This window comes from Rissa tridactyla, chromosome 2, assembly GCF_028500815.1.
Source record: "Rissa tridactyla isolate bRisTri1 chromosome 2, bRisTri1.patW.cur.20221130, whole genome shotgun sequence".
NCBI classification, from domain to species: domain Eukaryota; kingdom Metazoa; phylum Chordata; class Aves; order Charadriiformes; family Laridae; genus Rissa; species Rissa tridactyla.
Genome location: NC_071467.1, coordinates 38,119,405 through 38,142,713, shown reverse-complemented (window position 1 = coordinate 38,142,713; position 23,309 = coordinate 38,119,405). Strand labels below are relative to the sequence as shown.

The 23,309-nt window shown below is 36.7% G+C and overlaps 1 protein-coding gene across 18 annotated transcripts in view; it reads left to right on the top strand.

Moving 5' to 3' along the window:
• Positions 1–43: 43 nt before the first annotated feature.
• CSPP1 (centrosome and spindle pole associated protein 1) overlaps positions 44–23,309 on the top strand; it is a 65,641-nt gene continuing 42,375 nt past the window's right edge. For 6 of the 18 annotated variants that reach the window (XM_054189787.1, XM_054189794.1, XM_054189785.1 and 3 more), the window contains exons 1-9: positions 44–109; positions 5,010–5,113; positions 6,498–6,594; positions 9,934–10,034; positions 10,730–10,753; positions 13,234–13,314; positions 14,453–14,533; positions 16,428–16,529; positions 19,958–20,403. In XM_054189787.1, the coding sequence (XP_054045762.1) occupies positions 5,012–5,113; positions 6,498–6,594; positions 9,934–10,034; positions 10,730–10,753; positions 13,234–13,314; positions 14,453–14,533; positions 16,428–16,529; positions 19,958–20,403 (1,034 nt within the window). In that variant the 5' untranslated portion in view covers positions 44–109; positions 5,010–5,011. Of the gene's footprint in view, positions 110–296; positions 644–5,009; positions 5,114–5,389; positions 5,458–6,497; positions 6,595–9,933; positions 10,035–10,729; positions 10,754–13,233; positions 13,315–14,452; positions 14,534–16,427; positions 16,530–19,957; positions 20,404–23,309 lie in introns of those variants that run through there. The other 12 variants (XM_054189791.1, XM_054189789.1, XM_054189798.1 and 9 more) reach the window with 11 other exon arrangements.

Sequence of the window (23,309 nt, the reverse complement as noted above, 5' to 3'; positions counted from 1 at the left end):
GCCGCGTTGCGCCGCCCTCCGAAGCAGCAGGGGGCGCTGCTCAGCGCCGCCCGCCGGTTTCCGGGGAGGCGGTAACAGGCGCGGGACGCGGAGGGAGCTGCGGTCGCCGGTGAGCGGGTGCGGACGGGGCGGCGTCCGGGAACTGTCCCCCTACCACCCTCCCCGATTCCGCAGCCCGGTCTGCCGGGCCCGGTGCGGGGGGGGGCTGAGCATCCGCCTTCTTCGCAGGCCGGGGCGGGCGCTCCCGCTCTGCTCTGCGGCGGGCCGGACGGGGGCGGCTGGCGGGGACCGGAGCGGGAGACAGTGCAGGGAGCGGGCTGGGGCCCGAACCGCGGTGCCGGTGGCCGGAGGGGGCAGCGGGGCTCCGCGAGGCCTTTTCCGGCGGCAGCCGTTTGTTGTGCGGCTGTTGCCTTAACAACGGCGCCGCGCGCCCTTAAAGGGGCCGATCCCGGCGTGCCACCTCCCCGCCCGGCCCGCGGCCTCCCGTCCCCCCCTCAGCTGCCCCGAGTCGCGTCGGTGGTTCCGGGGCTGCCTGAGGAGCGCGGCCGAGGAGGGAGGGAGGGCGGGAGCTGCAGGCCGGGGCGCGGGCAGAGGCGGTTCCCTGAAGTGTCGCCTTTGAGGAATAAATCTCCTGGCTCTGAAGGTTTTCCGAAATTAATGTCTTTTTTTTGGGGGTCCAGAGTACGTGTTCCCGAAAAGCAGAGAAACCCTTACGGCTAGGGGGAAGTAACTCGCAAAACCTGCTGGCGGATTGCTGTGAGGGTTAATTGCCCTCAACAGTGACGAAAAAGTCGTGTTCGTTTAGTCAGAGTTTGTTAATCGTGGGCGTCCAGACTCTGTTTTTTTTGGGGTTTTTTTTGGGTGCTCTTTCAGATAGATTTGAAAACAAATTAAGGTGAAAGGTACAGGAAGCACGGCTCTGACAGCAAGAGCTTATTCTAAATGCCATTCACAGGGGTAGCAAAGCAGCCAGTGCCGGCTGCCCAGAGAGCTTAGGAAGTTTGGGTGAAAGTTTGAAAAACTCTTCTTAATGACACAATTATGTGACCATATAATCAGTAAGTACAATTACTAAACATAATATATAGTGGCTTGTTTTAAAGCACTTTCCTCTTTGCCACCCTTGCTGCGCTTCGTACAGATGGGAATTGCCATTTTGCCAGTTTTCCTGATGTTATTTTAATATTATGGTAGCGCAGAAGAGGTGAAATCTGTCTACTTTCACATGCTGATTTTAAATTTTGTGCCCTGTTTTCCTGAACAAATAGGGGAAGGAAAAGAAAAAGGAACATAGTAAACTACTTTAGATGATAAAGTAGATACACAATATAGAGGTAGATATAGTTCATCTGACATAATACACATGCACATAGATGTTTTGAATATCTTGAATACAGAGACATGCATTATTAACTCTTTTTGGGCATAGATTCAATAAAAATCTCATGTTCAAACTTGACTGACTTACTTGAATATCTGTATGCTTCCTATTGCCTTGTATATTTGCTTAAGTTGAAGCTTACCTACCTGACTAATTATTCAGAAATGCTTTTGTGAAAACTTCCAGTTTAAAAGGGAAAAAAGGTTATGAAAAACTAAAATCTTGAAAGTAAAAATATAGACGATATATTATTTTCTTTACGGGACATTTTCAGACAGTAGTTGAGTATATAGTAGCAGTATATTTAATGGAATTTCACTTTGAATGATACAATGTTTTGGGAATGCAAATAGATCCAAGATTTAGAGGTGCAAGGACTACAGGAAGAGCTGATAGATCTATGCTATCAAACATTTTTTAAAAATAGTGTTTACAAAATATTCTGCTTTCCAAAAAATCATGAAAAATACGTTGTTTGCACCTCATAATTTTGGGGGCATATGGCTTATCTTTGGGTTTTCAAATGTTTACAGCATGTTCTGACGTTCCCTTTTGCTCTCTGCACGTGCCCATGGAGCAATGTTTTGAATCTGCCACTTGTACTAATAATAGCAAGTGTCTAGAAATGCACAAAATGCATTCAGGCACGTTGCTAAACTGCAAATAGATTATTTTGTCTTGAATTTAAGTGAAGTGGTTTTATAGTGGCAGGCTTTACCACACTACGTTAGTGCAGTCATATGAAGCCAGTTTGAAGTTAACAGTTTGCTGTGAGTTTAGTGTGTCACCTCCAAGATAGTTCACTGTGTAATCGAAGGACTGTGGTAGCACTCTTTTCAGATTGAAATGTATTGTTATACTGTGGTTAGTCATGATCTCTTCACTTGATCCAGTAGGTGATAAAATTGATTAATATTAAGTAAGATTTTTGCTTATGTACTGGTATATTTTCTGAACTTAGCAGTGTATGCATCACATTCAAATTGTCAGTCTTTTGCTTAGAATATTTAAAAATTTTTGATTTTTTTTCTCTCTCTTTCAGTATAATATACTCTTTGCTTATCTCATAAAGTTTGCAGTCGTGCAAATTTTAAGATGATCAACTTAAGCAGAAGGATGTAAGATGTAAAATGTCTAGCTATTTTTCTAAGAGGCATTTGGCCCCTTTTGCTGGCTATTTAGCTGTATTAAAGATATGCTGAATCAACAGTGCTGTAGCATTAGTCGTCTTAGTGTTCTCCAAGGCCTGGAGTTGTGAGCTTTGTTCCCACGAATTGAATTGCCTGTGTAGTTCAGCTGTAACTGTTTTGTCTTTGTTTTTTGATTTATTATATTGCTCGTTTGAGCAACATGGTAGACCTGCAGGATGCTAGAATATTCATTATGTTCTTCGTGCTAGATAGAAAATATACTGCAAATATTCCTTTCCTTATACTGTTTCTCAGAATAGATTTGGTACCATTCCAAGACTGATTTGGAAACAGTTCTAGAGTTTATAAATGTTATTGTAAATAGAGGTAAGACAGACAGATGTTACAGTCAATGAGCTTTTGGAAAGGCTTCTCACAGTGCCTCCTTTTATGTGTGTTAGTTTTCTTCTCTGTGGCTATGTAGCACTGGATAGGTGATGAGACCAACTTTTAAATTCTTTAGTATGACAAGTTGTTTCACCCATTCAGAACAAGGGTTTTTGTTATTCTTATGTAACCTAATAGGCTAAATAAAATTTACCAGTGGCTGGAAACTTACCCTCTGTTAGATTTCTTTTATCCTTTGTCAGTGTGCAAAACTAATGAGATTAAAGATTTAGGACAAATCAGATGGGGGAATTTATTTTTGGAATAGATTGTCCTGTACTACCACTAGGAGTTGTAAATAGATTGTCCTAGTTCTGCCTCCTTTGTAACAATATTATAATTTTCTATGATGAATCAAAAAATGGCATTAGTGTAAGAGAAAAAGTTTAAAGGAATACATTTTAAGGAATACACCAAGTAGATGTATTCCTTAAGTTAGCATGCAATTACTTGAAATTATTTGATGGAATTTTGGTATTTTTTCTCTTCATCTTTCTTGTAGTAAGCATTTATCTCAGTCTCTCTGGACATGTTATTTTATGTTTACCTATGTAGTCTCTTATTCTGTTGGTCTTTGAGGTGATTTTTTTTGGTTTTGTTTTCAATTCTTTGATCCTCTTCCTGAAAGTGTTTTCTAATATACTTTTATTGTTGGCCTGTTGTTTACTTCATACAGTCTGTAGGCTTTAGAAAGATACTGAATTAGCCTCGATAAAACTGCTGTGCAATCTGAGTTTAGATACCAGATGCGATGGGATTGCTTAGGAACCTGCATAAGCAATCCTATTGCTTAAGTTGTGTGGGTAATATTAGAGGGATTTGAGGGTCGTAATTTTCTTCTCAGTTTCATGCTTCCTTTAAGTGTGGAATATAACGTGGATTTTTTTATCTGTAGGCTTGGTTTTACAAAACTTCTCCTCCAGTGGAGTTGGTGAAAATGCTGAGTGGAGATTAGGATGAGTAGTCTTGTATGCAGTCATTCTCTTTGTTTTTGTCTTTCTTCTTTCCATGGTTACTTAATATGAAGCTTTGCAGTATTTTTAGTTTTGATAAGACTATCCTAACAAAGAATATTCAAAGTCTGAGTGTGTGCCTTCATGTCTGTACAGTTCTGTTGCCATGAATTTGAATCACTTTAATTTTTATTACAAGGTTATCTAGGAGCAGCAATATACAGTAAGTTGCACAAATAAGGTGCTAAAATTTCTGCTCTGAAGGGCTTTCAGTTGAATAGGCAAGATGCACAACCTATGGAACAGAAGTAATCAGCTGTTCCTCAGTACAGGTTTTCTTGCAGATGAGTGGCTTGTCTGATTGCAAGTCAGTGCTGCCTGATATCCACAATCTTGCAATTATTGCAGAATTGTGGCTGGTTTTACTGCCTCTGCTATTTTATTGGTACAGGAGGTAATGATACACTGTCGGCTCCAACTCCAGAAACACTATGCATGTATTTTGTGTTTTGTGGGGGTTTTGTTGGTGGGTTTTTTTTTTGCTTTGTTGTTTTTTGTGATTTTTTTGGTTTTGAGTAAGCATGATGATTTTTAAGACTTCTCATGATAGTAAGTTAAGCACAGAATTGATTGTATGACTTGGTCCTTATTTTCGAATATATCCAAGTGTATTTTGCACTTTTTGTACCTTTTTTTCCTGACAATTCCTTTGTCCTGTTTAGTTTTTTTTGTTGTCTAATTTTGATTTTATAATTCACTAACAATATGCTTGTGCTGGTGTGTAGTGAAGGGCCATTGGCAGATTTGCAGTTTAAAAAAAAAAACAACCCCCCCAAAATTTTACCCAAGTTAGAAAAATAGATTAGGGAAATATCTTCAGTTTTATAATCTGGAATCTTTGAATTTTCTGTCTAGTGAAACATCAAGTCATCTCCTCCATGGAGAGTCAGGTGTTTTGTTGACCCAGCAAACATCATGTAGTTCTGAGGGAGAAACTTGAATATTACTTAACTACTGTCTTAAGCAACTGTAATTAAGCTTTAAATTTTTGAGGTTCTGATGTAGAGGCAATGTTCTATGTCTTTTCTATAACCTTAGAAATGATGGCGGATGATTTAGACAAATCTATTGAAGATCAGAAGGCCAAGTTGGCACGAGATAAGGCAGAACTTGAAAATGATCCACCTTACATGGAAATGAGGGTAAGAGTATTAAATAGTTTTCCTGAATTTAAACACTTCTATTGCTAGGGTCTTGATTTAAGCTTGCTTTTACTGTGCTCTTAAAACTCTATTTGTTCTTAAAGTATATATTAAAGTTTTGTCTATTCAAAGTAATTTTTAACTTAAATACTTGTATCTGTATTAATGTAGATTTTTAAAAACCTGTTTGCCGCCATGCACACAGAGTAACATTTGTATTTTACAAGTGGGAAAACTCTTGTAAATTGTTATCATTGTTCTTTCCCCCCTCCCTAGGGAAGCTGACTAGCAGGGATCTGCTCTCTGCCCACGCCAGAGCTTGGGTGTTGGGATGGGGATGGAAGGTATAAATATCATCACAATTTCTGTTGCAGAAACTAGGAAATATAAAAGGCAAATTACTTAATCCAGTCAGTTAAACAAAATCTGTTCTTATCACAATTTTCCTATTAGAAATTTTTAGTACCTTGTTCTAAAGCTATAAAGATTACATAATTTGCAGATCACCATTAAGTTGTTTAATAGTGCCAGTATCTAGCAAAAAACTGTATCTAAGTAATTCAAGCTAGCTAAGTGTTATGGTAACTAAATGAAGTTTTTGTTTTTTTTTTTTTTTTTTTTTTCAGAGTTTTGATTTGTCTGTTGTTTGACTTGCAAAGCCCCAAACAGCTTGAGCTTTTCAGAGCAATTATGATATTGCATTTTCACTCCCTTTTTTGTTTCATCAGAACTTGATGAGAATTCGTCTTTCCCCTTCTGTGGGTAGTATAAGTATTTTTACCTAGTTACAATAATTCTCTCCAGAAAGTTTTATTAATTCGTTCCAGAAAGTTAATTCTTAGGGAGCTGTGAGGAGTTGGGCTTCCTTTATTTTTGCCTCCTCTGCTCAGAGCAAGTTTAAAGAGGAGGAGAATGTTTCCAGCCTGTAGTACGATAAAGTCCTAAGCTGTATGGTGAAAGTGTAGTTACAGGGAACAGGTGTTTTAAACTTGCCCTGTAATACCCTGTAATTCTTTCATAGTTCCAAGCAGGGTGTAGTACGTCAAATCAGCCCTGTAAAAAACCAGAGAGGATATGAGTAAACTATGAAACAATTGTGGGTTATGACATATGGTTTATGACATAAATCACAATATATACTGTCAACATATTTCATGACATTCAGTATATTGAAATATATTGAACTAATAATTCCTGTGTTATAGAGGAGAACTATTTTTTTGGTAATACTAGTGAAACGTATAAGTTGCTTATTGTGTTAATCCAGCATCACTTTCATTCTCTCTATTCTCTGGTGCTAATAATGATGATATTAATGTTATTCTTATATGTGATACTTCTTTTTTACTTTGTCTTACAGCAAAGCATTTTGTTTTGTTTTCAGAATAAGGAATCAGAGAAGCCTTCTGAGAGTAGCAAAATGTTCATCTCCATGGCTAAAGAAAATATACCTCCAAATAGTCAACAGAACTGTCCTTTAGGTATTGTATATATTTTTTAGATGTCTTCTAGATTTAAGTAGCATTTAATTACCTTTGAGAATTTTTGGAAGGGAATTACTGCGTTGGATTTTTAATTATAAGATTATCATTATGATTCAAGTGCATACCAATTCTTCAGTCTTCCAGACATCTTGGGATTGTGTGTAATTCTTTTGTAGTTATACCTTTTTTTTTGAATAAGGAAAATGTGCCAAGCACTTTCTTTTTCTTGTAAAGGTAGCTCTGTTAAAAACACCAACAAAACAACAAAACAAACATGCAAAAAAAAAAAAAAGGGGGGGGGGGGGAACAAAAAGCTGCTTGTCAGTCCTTGATAGAGGATCTGTCCTTTCCTGTTGTATTTGGGTGGAGAAAAAGCTTTGGCATTCCATCTTTCATCTGGACTTTACTGCAAAAGGATCCCTGTCTACCTCAGATTTTTGTCAGTTTTATGTTTTTTTTTGTCAGTTTTATCAACAGGTTAGTGCTGGTGTTGATAATTCTTTGGTTAGCTGTGGGAATGTGTGATACAGAAAATAGAACGCAGTACGAAGTATCCCAATGGCTATGACAGACCACTACATAATAGTTAAGCTATTTTAATATTAAAATACTTTTATCTCTTGTTGGAAAGCTATAATAGCACATCATGTTGTATTTATTTTTATAAATTGGACTTAACTGTTGACACCTAAATATAGGGACAGACATAATGAAGTATTACGGATTAGGGGCATTCAGGTGGTCTTCAATGAAAAGCAACAAGTAGGTATTGCTATGTGGTGGTTTAACCCCAGCTGGCAACTAAGCACCACACAGCTGTTAGCTCACTTCCCCCAGCGGGATGGGGGGAGAGAATTGTAAAGGTGAGAAAATTAATGGGTTGAGATAAAAACAGTTTAATAATTGAAATATAATAATAATAATGAAAAGGAAAATAACAAAGAGAGAGAAATAAAACCCAAGAAAGACAAGTGATGCAAATGAAAACAATTGCTCACCGCCCGCTGTCCGATGCCCAGCCAGTCCCTGAGCAGTGGTCCCTCCCCAACCTCCTGCCTAAATTTTTATTGCTGAGCATGACACCGTATGGTATGCGATATGCCTTTGGTCTGTTGGGATCAGCTGTCCCAGCTGCGTCCCGTCCCGATGACTTGTGCACACCCAGCCTACTCACTGGTGGGGTGCTTTAAATCAGTGTAATTTCCTTTGGATTAAACGAGACAGGGACTTGTTCCTTGGTAGCTGCTAAGTATTATGGTTCTAAGTTCTACACTTCTAGCAGTAGTGTTGCGAATCAGGCTGAATGAAGTTAAGGTTATTTCTCACTCAACATACTAAATGCATGCAAACTTCTATGTAAAAATACATTTAAAATCTTAACTTTTTCTAAAAAAAAGTAGTTGTCAATGTGATTGAATGTGATTAACACGATGTGAAATGTCAAATAAATACAGCAAACACAGAACAAACAAAAGCAGAAAACCAATGAAAAAGAAAGTATATTTCTTATTGTGATGGAAGAATTCAGACAAATTGTACACAAAATTAGGGTGATTGTGTGTTAACTGGAGTATTTTTGCCCTGCTAGGCCCTCCTAAAGTAAGTTTTTGAGGTAGATAGTTTTTAAATTTCTCTTAAATCACTACTAATAATTGTTATCTCAGTGCTTTTCCGGTTACCAAGAAAAGATCTTCTGTAATAAAATTAACTTCAAACCCTCTTTTGTTTGAGTACTTGACGTATTTGAATCAAAGCATATTCTCACTGATTTTTTTTTCTGTACTGAATTTTACTGGCTTCTCTGAAGTTACTGAATGAATTTTTACTCTGAGGTGTTAGTTGCTTTTGATTTTTTTTTTTTCTTGGTTTTCTATAGTTAATACAACAATAATTTCATGCCAAAATAAAAGGCATTTATTGGTACCTGAAACAAACGATTTCCTCTCCTCTGTTCTATTCCTCTTTACACTTACACTTCTTTTGCAGGTTGAAACGGTACATTGTTTTTTAAAGGAGGTCCCACTTATTTTTCTCCTAATTTTGCACATAAGGTAACTTACAGGTTGGAGAAGCAGCACCCATGCAGATTTTGGTTAGTCGTTGAACTCCGCAATCCGTTTTGAAACAGTGTATGACCTATTTAATCAGGTATTACGTCCTTTCAGCAGGCTAACTCTTGTTTTGACTCGTGAGGATACATTCTGATTTAGCTGAAAATATTTCAATCCAAGCCAGATAAGTATATTTTACTAAGTATTTTTCAACCTTATATCTGCTTCAGTAGCAGAGTGATTCCCAAGTTAGCAATTTTCTGCATTTATATAATGTTGTTTTTACTCTTTAGACTGATTAATGCCCTAAACGTTTAAAATACTGGAGTCAAATAATGTACTGTGCAATAAATTGGGACTGATGTAAGAGGAAATCTTGACTATCCCTCTCTTCCCACTTACTCCTTGCTCCTCATTATCCATAGACCACAAGATGTAGAAATACTGTCAGAGAAACAAAAGGAAACAAAAAACCCCAAACAGTTGCAATCTATGTCTCTGGTTCTGTGGTTTTGTGGGATTCGCTAGCTCTCTGTGGATGGTGGTGAAAGCGCCTGCAGAGGTGGGCTTCTGGGGCAGAGGGTATTTCTAATGAAGTACTTTAAAATGTATTTTAGGAACAACAAGCAACTCGCATAGCATTATATTTTAAGAGTGCGACTGTTATGAGACCAGACAGTAGTCTTGGGAAAGTACTAAATGTGTGTTTTGGGTCTACTACAATTAAAACCACTGAGATGGAAACAAAAATTATTATTATTATCATATGGTCAGATTCCTTCTAGTTGTGTGGAAGCCAACATATTTTTCACATGCTTCGGGCTAAACAAATGGCTTGTTGCTTTCTAGTTGCAAAGTATATTTTCTATTGTGTGATAAGCACAGCTTAAAATATCATAGTAATTTAGAAACTAACAAGTCAAAGGAGATCCTTTGAAACTTAAACTGACAAAACAAATAGTATAAAATAACCTAAGTATTGTATGTATTTATCAAACTATCCAAAGAAATTCAGTTTATGTTGCATTTTTTTCCAGTGGGGAGAAAAAGCACAAGGACTAGAGGACAACTAACATCCAAAAACCAATCCATTTTTCTAGAATGCTTTCCGCCCAACTACATACAGAGAAGGTGCTTTTTATTTCAGCAGTTTTGTAATTGCTGGTTGCATAGTTCTTATTTTTCCTTGCTGATGTCTGATAAAAATCTAGATGTAGCTTTTGCAGGATGTGCTTTGTACTGATACAGAATAGTAGAATAATATTTAATGGCATTAAACTTTCAGGTGACTATGGCTTGAGTTTACCTCTTGGAGAAGAATATGAACGAAAAAAACATAAACTCAAAGAGGAACTTCGACAAGATTATAGGCGATATCTTTCTCAGGTAAAGCTTCTTATCTGGTTGCCTGAGTTTAGTGAGTCTTTTCAAATTACTCTCTCATTTTAATTGAATGAAAATTAATAAAGTATGTGGAAAATCTTTATGAGAATGCATTAATTATGCATGATGTCTGATTTCGAAGACTCAAGTAAAAGTAATTTCAAAATTTCCTCACTAGGAAGGGTTATATATTTTAGGCTTCTACAGATCTCATTGCCACGAGACTGCATATTAGTTAGTACATTTTATTCTGACTACTTTTATTTATCTCTACTTCTTTCTTAGTTTCTGCTTAAGAATTTAAAATATCATCTGTTACTTCCTTAAGTACTTACATATTCTATGGCCTGTAATTCAGGGAAGAATATTCCTATAATTAGTGTGACTCCATTTGACAGCTTGTTTTCAGTTTTAGAAAGAAAAGAACTTTGAAGTTCTGATTAGCATGATTCATTAAATGTCACAGTAAATTTAAAATTGAAGTGGTATGTATGAAATGTCATAATCTTGGCAATATTCTGTATCCCTTCTTAGTCAAACAGGAAAAAAATCAGGAACTAAATAATTTCTGTTGTCTGAAAATGGTAATTATCAGTATCTTTAGTTCTTAAAAATGAAAGAATGTATTATCTTTAAGAAAAGAAGTAATTTTTGAATGAAAGACGCTTTTTGAATAGTATCTTTTCCCTGACTTTTAGGGTATTTCACAGGCAAAAAGAAAGGTAGGGTGCCTGCAATATCTTTTTTTTTTTCCTTCAAATTAGTCGCCTTTTGCTTTGTTTGAAAGCTTTATGCTCTTTGATTTTTTTTTTTTTTTTAAAAATCATTACTCTCTTGTGCTTTGTGTGTTTGTGCATGCTATAGTAATTAGTTGTGATTAGCAGCATTGTTTGCTTTGTGCAAAATGATTGCTTATATTTATTATTTTCCATTACTAAGTTTTTAAAACACTTGTTAATTTCCTTTTTTCCTTTGCAATTGCTATTATTGCTGTCTAATGCTGACTCTACTGAAGTTTTTCTTTCAGTAGACATGTGCATCAAGGCATATCAGTTATACAGATGTTATGAGTTCAGATTTTTTTGTTTTCTTGATATTTTGTAAAGCTGGAACAGAATAGTGAACTCTGAAATACTATAATATGTCATCGGAACCAGAGTCAGAGCTTTTTTATTCCTTATCACTGCGAAATCTCATCAGTGGTGCTTAGGAAAGCAGCAGAACCAGTTATTCGGCACCTAGTGGCCAGAATGCAAGAAGTGAAGTATTTTGAGGAAAAAAATAACACCAGAGGCACACTTTTGCAAGCTTTGTTCAATTACAGTAATTTTTAATTATTTATGTCATTGTACTGTGATGTATGTATAATTTTCAAATTTAACACTGTCTATCCAGGTTGGTCAAATTAAGCAACTTCAGTAAAGGACTGGGAGGTAATGTGGTAGAAACACAACCTTCTGTTTTTTCTGGGGCTTTGAATAACATGCATATGATGCAAATTAACTATATTAGCATGCAGTGGAATTCCTGAATATCAATAACAGCAGAATTAACTGGGTTCTTAAGCTCTAACCAAAATGATGCTTATATAATTGTTGCTTCTTGTTTAATCTTACCCTTCAGATTATTTCCAAAGTTAGAATGTTGTGTTAAAACTTAACGTTTCATAATTCTCACCAAAGTACCCAAATAATATAATTTTTACATTAAATTCTAGTGGGTTTTTTTCTCAGTTGAACGTCAGTTTTACAAATTTAGGTTTATAAGGTGTTATTGTTTGGTTTTTTTTTTTAATATAGTACACAGTAGCTATATTAAGCTTGTAAGGCCTGAGGAAGAGAGAGGATAACAATCTCTAGTTTATTTTTCCCACACAAAGAGATAGTGCAACTTTTAGCAGCTCTCATAGTGATAATGTGGTTAATAACTTGTTTAGTCTCGCTTATGTTGAAATGCATTTTCCGTATCAGCTTCTGATTTTTTGGCAAATACCTCTTTAAGATCAGTGTTTATCTCTACAGACGTGTTCAAAGTGTGAAAAATAATTACTTAATAATGACGATTACAGTTTATTTACTTTTTCTAGTAAAAATAACTTAGCTCTCCATATTAATCTAGTTGTCTCGGTGCTTGTATATTTACAGGGTTGTTAAAACCCTTAAATCCTTTAATGTGTAGTTGTGAAATATAGTTCATAATGATGTGATTTTTGTACTGGAGCCAGGTACAGCTCTTACCTGTTGACATGCCTCTAAGCCTTTAAGCTATGTTATGACATAGATAATGAAAGGAAATAATGCTCGTGAAAAACCGTATCTACCCCATTCCCCCCATCAGCCCATACCACACAAATAGGTGATCTCGTTATTAAAGATAATCGGATTTATAAAACAGTTGATTGACCAAGAATGGCCTGGGGATGCTTTTAGTAGATGAGTGATGTATGAGGAAGCCACTACACCTGGAAGCTAAGGACCTGTTCCACCATTGGTGTTTGGTTTGAAAGGCTGATGCTTTACACAGCCCTGTTCCCGAGCTGTGGCCCAGGGAGCTACATGGAGCGCTAACATGTGTTTTCAATGGAAAGTTCTGTTCTGAAAGTGACTGATGGTCCATAAGGAATTGCAGGATTTGGTGTTGGATCATTATCCTGAAAAGTTTGGGGACTGCTGTAGAAAACAGACAGTGTTGAGATGCAGAGTGGTGACTGTGCTATTGTTAGCATGGATTCCGTCTGCTAAAATAAGAGGTAAACAGATGTTTTCTGCAGTGAGAAAAAGCAATTTTTCATCGTAAGGAAGGCAGTGTTTAGGAAAATTCCTCTGATGCTTGCATAGATGCTTGTGCTTATACTACTTGGTTACGGGAGAAATGGGTAATGGTGGGGTTTTTTGAATAATTTTTTTTTAATATACAGAGAATAATTTGTGTAATCCTTGAAATAATGTAACAGGGAAGAAGTGACAAGCACTTTCAAACTTAAGTTTAAAGCTTGACAAAGCCCTTTTCTTTCTGCATTCCTTCACTTCATTTGTGTGTTTGAAGAACATCCTGCATTTTCAAAATGTGAAGGTTGTCTTCAGTCTTGATTTCATTAAATTGATCATATTTATTTCAGAAAATATAATTCCTAGCGACTATTTAGCAAGTAAGATTTGGTATTTAAAAATGTATTGAATGATTTTCATTTTTTTTAATGTAGAAAAATTATCTGACTACTGGTGAAGTAGATCCATATACTCAGGGATTATCTCTTCCTATTGATGAGCGAAGGTCTGCCAAGGTAAATATCTGGAGGAAATTAAGTAAGTGGTGTATAACTTGAAAATGAACCTGGATGTTTAAACTGTTGTGGAAAATTTACTTCTTTTTTTTTTTAATTCGGTTGGGTTTTTTTTACACTGTTTACAAATGAACACTTTTTGAGGTCGTCATTAGAATAATTTTCAGAAAAGTCTTCAAATTTTGTTTTTGTTTTTAAATTTTTAATCCTACATTACCTGTACTCTTAATTTATAGATAATTAGATGTGTAATTCTATACTGATACCAATTTGAGGTTTTCTACTTCTAATTCACACCTGCAGGGCACTTGGTGTGTTCAGGAGCTCTAGTGGCTGTGCTTGGGTTTTGTTCAGCGATAAATATTGATCTAATAAAGAACACTGTTTTCTCTGATATATATATATACACTTTTTTAATTTAATGCTCTTCTTAATGCATCTTGGGGATAACTTTAAACATATTTGCTTGTAGTTGTTTCTACGGCGATATTCTTGTCAGTTCCTATCAGAACTAAAGGAAGTGTGCTTTCTGCTGTACACAATTTGTTTTGGTGTCTTTGCGTATGCGTAACCTACCTGCTTATCCTCATGTGATTATTTTTGTTTTTGAACAGATAAATCCAGGAATCTAAATAAAAGTTGATCTGATATTTCATGTATTGCCTGCTGTTAATACAGGAATATTCCCAATTTCCAATCTTTCTTTGAGAGTGCAATACTAATGTGTTTTGTGAAAGAAGTACACGTTCTCTCTCTGTGTTTAGCTAGCCCCTTTGATCTCCCTGAGGTTTCTTATCAGTTTATGGTCTTGCTTTCATATGTTGGAGAAAGATACCAGCCATAACAGTCTCTCTCTGCTATTGTAGGTTCATGGAGGTTAGAATATGAATATGCAACACGCACGTGTGGATTTTCTTAACCTCTCGTCCATTCCTCTGATGCATAGTATGATTCTGTGAAAGCTTAAATCAGTCCTACAGGAGTTACTTCTCCTCCCGTCCTCACACTGTTGGCCTTATATTTCCAGTTCCTTTCTTACGTTTGCTTGTAAATTGATCCAGGAAGTTGAATCAGCAGAAACGTTGTAATTTAGCAAATATTTTTGATGACTCAACAAACACTACTGGTTGGTTATTAGGATGGGTCAAACCCCGGTGGAGATGCAAGGCAGAAAGAGAAACTGTTGCTGGAGGAGGAGTGGACTGTTACGCTCTTGGAGGTTTTATTTGTTTTTGTTTTTTTAACCTATGTTGCCACAGAGTTGCATTGTTGCTCTGTGCTTGGGGCCGTGCTGTCACTGTAATCTGGTGCAAGACTTTGGCTATGGAATGTGTTGGTCTTGCCCGTGCTGGGCTTACTTATGCTTTCTGCCTCTCTTGTGCTGTCAATAATGTTTGACCATATGAGGAGCCAGGTGAGAACTCAAATAAAAAATTGCTGTTATGAAAAAGCCCAAAACTCCAAATTACACTAGTGTTTAAAAAAAAGGGAGGTGGGAAGAATGAAATGCCCAGGGAGGGGAAAGGACTTATCAGTGAAAGATAAAGTATCGTTGATTAATTCTGTGGAAATTAAAGACGTATCTGGACTGGAAACATGCTTGATCATTGTTGGTTTTGTATCGTAGCAGCTCAACATTTGTTGAGATTTTCTGTACAAGTGCAATATTGTATCCTTTTTACCCATTTATTTATTGCTATTGTAGAACCTAAAAGCTGCCAGAAGATGTCACACTTTGCCCTGCTAAACACTTAGCCTCTGGGCAGATAATGTTTAGAGGTTAACATTTGCATTTTGTGTTCCTCTATTAGGTAAAATGTGCAGTCACACAGCACATTGAATTTTCTGCTGAGTGTTTTGCCGCCTGTTAATGACAATGCTAGTTTCTCAGCTTTGGAAAATACCCCTCAGGCGGCTTTCATAGCTGTCTGCAGGTTTTGTATTGTCACTGTCAGAAAACCGATAGACACAAATTCTGGGAAAAAAAAATCAGTTTGGGGGAGCATTGGTTTCTTTTGCAGAACTATCACTAAGCTGGTATTTCCATGATGATTGAGATATAAATCATTTTTGTTTGGAATTTGTTCATGGGAAAGTAAATTCATATATAACATTCAGATTTTTTAATACCTTTTGCTTTTTTTATTGGAAAATACTGCAGTGGAGAAGAGCATGATTTGTAATATTGTAATCTAATTCACTTTTTTTGTTTATGTGATGGTTGGAATGAGGCAGTATAAGAGATGTCCCATGCTTTAAACATAAAGTACTAATATCAGGAAATAATGCAAATTAGAGTTTACTTTACCTGGAGACTTTTGTATTTCATATTATATTATTATTTTATTTCATGTTATATTATTAGGCTGTTGATGTAAAATTCCTGTATTCCCTAAAAGTGGTGGCCAAAAAAGCTGTCTCCTTGTACAAAATATAACCTGAGCAAGCTCGTTCTAAATATTGTCACCTTGCAAAAGCAGCTAGGACAAGGTGGATAGATCTTGGTTTTCTTACTTTTCCTTGCATTCTTTGTGCTTTTGACTCATTTTGCAGTCAGCTTAACTACCTGTTAGAATTTGACAGTTCAAGTTATATCCTAAGCTATCAGCTATAATCCTAAAACACATCTTGTCTGTACATATATTTGTTTTCTTGTTTTAATTATGAGTGGGGCAAGTCGCAACTAACCTTTACACACACAAAAAAATCATATGTTTAAAAGTCATCTGTAAATACATTCAGATTGTAAATTTGAAGGTGGTTTCTAATTGTCGAAGGAGTGAGGCTTTGGAACAATTTTGGAATAAATTTGGCAGGAGGAAACGTAACTGGTTTTTAGATGGAACTTGATATACAATAGTGTTATCGCAGGCTAGACTTCATGCCCAAGAAGGTGACTTCTTCTTACAGGTTTCAGATTAAGAGAAAGTACTATATTCAAGAATGAACAAAAACCTCAAAGCAATTCAAGCCCTATTTATTTATATGTCACAAAGAAGGGGGAGGGCAAGCACACAGCTTACATGTATTCATTTCATACTGCAGTTCGATGAAGTTAAAAGCTACTTCTCAAAAGTGCAAAATTATGATGCCCTTTTCAATGCCTGTTTTAGGAGAAACTACGGCTTGAAAGAAACAAGGAGTACAATCAGTTTCTCAGGGATAAAGAAGAATGGAATGAAAGGCTAAGGAAATTAGGGAAGAAAAACACAGAGGTAATACAGTTTTACTGAAGGTGATACAAAGAAGAACATACATGATCTTGTCAATTGTTTTATTACTGATGAAGATATACAAAGTAAGACAAAATAAGCAAAGAATGTCGTTCAGTTAGGCCATAGTTTTTTAAATATATCTAGAAAGTCCTGGTTACGAGTCATATAGTAGTTCTTGATTCCTACTTCAGTCGTGTTGATCTGGTAGAAATATACTTTCATTCTTCTGTGTGTCTGAAGCAAGTCTCTGGATTGTTCTTGGTGATAAAAGTGGTGGCCAAAAAAGCTGTCTCTTTGTACAGAATGTTGAGCTCCACTCAGTGTTCCTTAGCTTTAATTTGTAGCTGCTTTTTTCCTCAGTCTGTGTCCAGTTCATGAGAAAGCAAGGCAAGCGCTAGCTGTCAAATGTATATGGTGCTGTGCAATTGTGAATAAAAAAATAATGTCTTTAGGACTGAAAAAGAGCTAGACCCATGCATGAGTGAACTCAGATTCTGAGCTGAGGCCTTTGATTTGTGTGGCAGTAGGCAGCTAAGCACCACGCAGCTGCTCGTTTGCTCCCCCTCCACGGTGGGATGTGGGAGAGAATCGGAAGGGTAAAACTGAGAAACCTCATGGGTTGAGATAAAACAGTTTAATAGGCAAAGCAAAAGCTGCACATGCAAGCAAAGCAAAATTGGGAATTCATTCACTACTTCCCACCAGCAGGCAGGTGTTCAGCCATCCCTAGGAAAGCAGGGCTCCATCACACATAATGAGTGCTTGGAAAGACAAATGCCATACCCCCAAATGTTTTCGCATTCCTCCTTCTTCCCTGAACTTTTATTGCTGAGTGTGATGTCATGAGGTATTGGATGTACTTTTGGTCAGTTGGGGTCAGTTGTCCTGGCTGTGTCCCCTCCCAACTTCTTGTGCACCCCCAGCCTGCTCACTGGTGGGGCGGTGTGAAGAGCAGAAAAGGCCTTGATGCTGTGAGCACTGTTCAGCAATAACTAAAACATCCTTGTATTATCTACACTGTTTTCATCACAAATCTAAAACATAGCCCCATGCTAGCTACTATGAAGAAATGTAACTGTATCCCAGCCGAAAGCAGTGCAACAGCCAAGAGGGCATTTTTAGGTCTAATTACATTGTTGTGAGACCCTTTTTTTAGTAATCTGAATGCAATATATTGATCTGAGAAAGCCCCTGTACTGCTTGTTAATTGTAAAATCTTGTGTAAAATGGGTGAATTTTCTTTTTAAAATATTTTTGTCTTACTTAGTGATGGACTGCAATAATTTGGAACTCTCAGCTAATGCAGGTTTGATTTAAGAAGGCCTTCCACTTTTTTTAATATGGAAATTTTTAAGCGTACCATACTGTGAGAGCTGGGTCATTCTATGAAGGGGCTTGTATTTGTACTCACAACAGCTGAAAGTTTATTGTCTTTCTTACAACAGTTGCCAAGTGCAAATACCCATGTATTTCTAGGTTCTTTCTAAAAGACTGTTTCTTCTCTGTCTCCAGAAATATTGTTGTCTTATGAGAAAGATCTTTTCCTCCAATGCGTTGGAGTGTCATATAGTTGAAAACTCTTTTAATTTGTGAAGACAACTATAAGGCAGTATTCAGGCATCCTTTAGATGTTGGAATTCAATATCTGATTCTTATTGGCTTGTTCAAGGGTTGGAGTGCTACACAACAGTGATCCCTAGGAAATACGTGGCAAAAATGCAGCTTATGTTTGTGTAACTGGGTCTGTAAATATCTAGAGATTTTTCTATATGTTTAGGCATTTATAAGAAGAAACAGGGGAAAAAAACTGGTGAGGATTTGTTGAGGTTCTTCCATCTCTGAGGGATATTTGATTTTGAGTGAGTCAAATTAATGGGTCTCATGATTAACATGTGTGACCTCAAAAGTTTGATCCAACAGTTTAGATAATCATAGGATACATTTCAGTTACAAGGAACCTCTGGAAGTCACATAGTACAGTCTCCTGCTCAGAGCAAGGTTAGTTTCATAGTTAGATCAGGCTGGTCAGACCTGGTCCCATTCAGTTTTGAAAGGATAGAGAATCCATAGTTCCACTGTGCAGCCTGTTCCACTGCTTAACTGCTTGTTCATAATTTCTTTCCCTCTGTATCCCATCAGAGTTTCCTTTGCTGCAACTTGTGACCATTGGTTCTTTGAAAATCGTGATTCTGGCATCTCTGTAACCACCCATTAGGTGGAGACTGCAATCACTAGTTCCTCCTGCCCCCATACATACCGTCCTTAACTTTCTTTTCCCAGGCTGAACAAACCCAGCTCTGTCAGCTTCTCCTTTATGAGCTCGAGTGCCATACCCATCTCCGTAGACATCCTCTGCACTTTCTCCAGTTCCATCCATGGGGAGGGGGGGGGAACTGGGCGTGCTATATCAGAACCTGAATACTGACAAATACTGAGCAGAGGAGAAGAATTACTTCTCTTGACCTCCTGACAACACTTGTTGATGTGATCCAGGGTGTGGTTGGCTGTTATCACTGAAGGGTGCACTGCTGGCTCATGTTCAACTAGGTGCCCACTGCTAACCCAGGCCTTTTTCTGCAAAACTGCTTTCTAGACAGTCAGTGTCCAGCCTGTACTGGTGCATGGCATTATTCTGTCTCAGATGCAGAATTTTGCATTTGCATTTGTTGATCTTCATGATCTTTTTGTCAGCATATTTCTCCAGTTTGTCAAGACCCTCCTGAATGGCAGCCATACCCTCTAGTATATTGATTCTTCTTCCCAGTTTGGTGTCATTTGCATCCCTATTTTTCATTACATTTTGTAAAGTATGAGTTACTGTTACATGAGTTACTTTATTCTACAGATGAAGGATTAGTGCACAGAAATACTACAGAATTTGTGCCAAACCATGTTGTTTGCTAGAACTGTGTATTAACACTGGTCCAGTGTGACATAGGGCTGTTTTTTATCCACTAAACTATCCTTTCTCATAGAGGCATCTCCTGAGGAGCAAAGAAATGGATTAAGAAATGGTCAGGTTAAAAGGTTGTGCTCATAGGTAAGGAAGTATTACAGACATGCCTGAATCTGGATAGAATAAAGATATCTAGTCTCTTGATGAGGTATAAAGTTCAGGTTTTTTTGATTCTTTTCACCTTTGAATATGAAGGTCAAATTGGAGTTTGTAAAAGGCCGTTCCAGGATTGATAGCTGTTCTTCTGAAAAATAATAGATAAGAGAAAGAGTGCTCTTTTTTTTTTTTCCCCTCAATAAAAACCATACAAAATCCCTAGCTTTTAAGCCCTCGTTGAAGTATTTTTCTTGCTCACTTCCTACCTTTTCTCCAGTACCTGTTTAGGGATTGTTTGAAGAAATACAAAACCAAGTTTTTGCTCAATGTGATTTGCTTATATTCATATCTTTTAATATTTTTTTCCATTAAACAGAATGAGATGGACAGGAATAGAAAGCCTGTTGCTGTTACCAGGCTCCGCCCAGAACTCCATACAGAAGTACAACCCTGTAATACAGGTGTAGAACCTCCCAAGAAGGATGCCTTTACTTCTACAGAAGGTTATGAAGAGCTGCTAAATAAGAGATGGCTGGAGGAAGACAGGTATCATAGGTTAAATGATGAGGTTGAATTAAGAAGTCGACTATTAAATAAAAGACTTGATGAAGATTTGGATGTTCCCAATCAAAGACGTCGTGGATTTGCTAGCCAATCTGTAATTCCGATTAGGAAGCATCACAGACTTGATGAGGATCGTGATTTTGCTAGAAGATACTACAGAATGGACCATGATCCTGAGATAAGTGAAGAAATGGACCCTAGATTTAGATGTGAAAGTGCTTATGACAGAAAAACTCCCCGGGGTTTTTATGCTGAAAGGTATTCTTAATTCTGTTTTCTCCTTTATTTCTGTAGTGCTTATTGACAGCCATGGTTTGCTCTCATTGAAAATTAGACAGGATTCACCCATGAAAGTAGGATTTTTGTACTTACTTTAGAAAGAAACTTTGCAATAATTTTTAGAAAAAATATTTAAAAATTGGACCAGTACCTAAGACTATACATCATACATTAGAGAACATTTTATATATTATGGCAAACCAAGGATACAAGAGAAATTTCTCCAGAAAAAGAAGCCCACAATTCGCTTTTATGAAGAGTAGTTTGTGGGAAAACTTAACTATTTGAGAGCAAACCCCAGTGCTGGGAACCCAGGATTACATGTATTTTCTTACTCTGTAATATCTATAGCAAGTCAGTTTTTCAGTTCAGATTCCAAAATTGGTTTGAGCTTCAATTTTTGGTGCATGCCGTTCTGTAAATGTAAAAATATATTTTTTAAAAAAAATCCTCTTTTTTACTGCATGTCTGGCTAAATGGCAGACTTCAAACATATGCATAGTTGAACCAAATCCTGATGGTGTTAATAGGTGTTGATCTCAGTCATCACTACACAATTTGAATAAACATTTAAGAAAACCCAAATCAAACTAAAGAGGCTGTTTTAGATAAATAATTCAGAAGCAATACTGCTATTATGTACTCTTCATTATGAAATATGATTTAATATTCTTTACTGTGTGAACTGATAAAAGTTTGGTTACTTTGACATAAGTTGTTATTTTTTTCTGTTCTAGCTCACTCATCTAAAAGCTTTTTTTTTTTTTTTTTAAATCATTCACGGTTTGACAGTCTGGCCACCTTCAGTTATTCCATTGCGAGAACCAGTTGCTTTCAAAAACAGATGGGTTGTGGTGTGAAATAGTACCAAACTGGAAACAAATGTGGTTTATACAGCTAAATTCAAATGAAGTAAAGCAGCATAAAGCAGTAAAGTTTCTTGTACATAAATCTTAAAAAGGTGCTTGAAGAGCATTCGTTTGTTCACTTTACAGATCGTGGGAACATTAGTGTTGTAGATGATGTAGATGTAGAATTATTTTACTGCAGTTGCATCAATGAAGAAAACACAACTGTCTTTTTCCCTTGTTAGGCAAAATAACCTCTTTTTTATTCTAGAATTAACACTTCTAGAAATAACAGAAGGCAAATTGTACCACTCTCAACAGTGTTAAATATTACCGTCATGTTTCATTGTTAATTGCCGGCGGACTGTTAAATGATCTTTTGAGTCATTGTTTACAGGGATAATTTTCTGGATAGTACTGCAAATTAATAACTGGGAAAAACAAACCCTAAAATGCTCTTCTACTGCAAAAGCATTTTCTAAATTGAGTGAAGTCATGCTTCTTTTCCAGTTTCAAATGCCAACAGAGTTAAAATAACTTCTCTACAAAAGTAGCTTTTGATATTCTTTGTCAGCCTTTTTAAAAAAAAAATTCATAAAAGAATTAAGTAACTGTGGAGAAAATGAAATGTCTGGAAGCATTTGGGAGATGCAGACTAAATAAATGGGTTATTTCAGTTTCAGATTGTATGTTCAGATGTGCTTCTAAAAGCATGTATTTATTCATACAGTGTTTCTGAAAAAGACTAGCAAATGGAAACAGTGGTTTAATAGATAGCAGGAACAAGATTGCCTGTTTTCTGCTGAATGAGGTTCAGAGAAGAGAATGTAAAATACAAAAATTGTTCTGTCCTGTAGTGTAATATTGGTAGAAATGAGCAAAGGAGGTTTTAGGGTAAGGGTGATCTTGTCCTACAACTTTTCGTAAAGAAAAATATTAGAACCTTGACTTGGTGTCTAACAGGTAACCAAAATGTCCATATTTTTGAGACTAACAGCAATGTTAATCCTCTGTGTTAATTAACACCCAGAAGGATAATGTTCTCTCTAGGTAGCCGTATGCCTCTGTCTAACAATTGCACACAGTCTAGTATTTAAATAAAAATGACCATTTGATAAAGTTTGAGCGTTTACTTTGTTTCTCAAAGAATATACATAGGATTATATATGTAAAACATCAGCAACAATGGTGTTTGAACCAACAGTAGACAGTGTCACATAGATTAGAAATATACTAGTTCTTAGTTCCAGAAAACACTGATGGTGCTTATATAAATGTCTGTGACCAGTATATCACTATGCAATTCTTTGCTTGTTTGGAGAGGCCTCTGAAACAGTTCTAGTTCCAGTTTTCTTTTAAAAGCAAGTACAGAAGATAGTCTTGTCTTTGTTGTTGGCAAACTTGGTGCATCTTCTTAAAAGAAGTTGCTGGACCATCACCTGAGTTGCCTGAACTTAAATTTGTACTTAAATAAAATTAAGGTTTGGGTTTTTTTGTTGTGTATTTTCTACTTTGATGAATTTTTATTGAAAATTACTTTTCATTATTTTTTTTTATTAAATGTGCTTTGTAATCTAGTTTTTTTTTTTCCTTCCCAAGGAGCTTCACTTAACCTTTTATGAACTGTATTCAGTCTCTCTTCAAGAAGAAACACATCCATTAGTTACTGACAGCTCAGCTTCTGAAGAATTAGCATTTTTTTCTACATTTCAGGCAAAGTCAACTTTTCCAGAACACATTTGATTCATGACAGAAACTGAATTCCTAAGGAGGAATGTTTTTGTTTGCTGTACTAAAGTTTTTATGTTTTTAAGTGGGCTTTATTAGTTTGGAGAGGCAGGTATTTGTAATGGGACTTTTCAGAAAGGTTTCTCTTTTGACAGAGGCACAAGGACTGTGGCATATTTCAGCAAATAGAAACAGTGACAGGAAAGTGAGAGGAAGTGCAAAATGTTTTGGTTCTCATAAGTGGAATGCTTTGCTCCATCCCCAGCACCAGGTCTGTCCCATAAACAGGATGCAACAGCTTCTCGATTG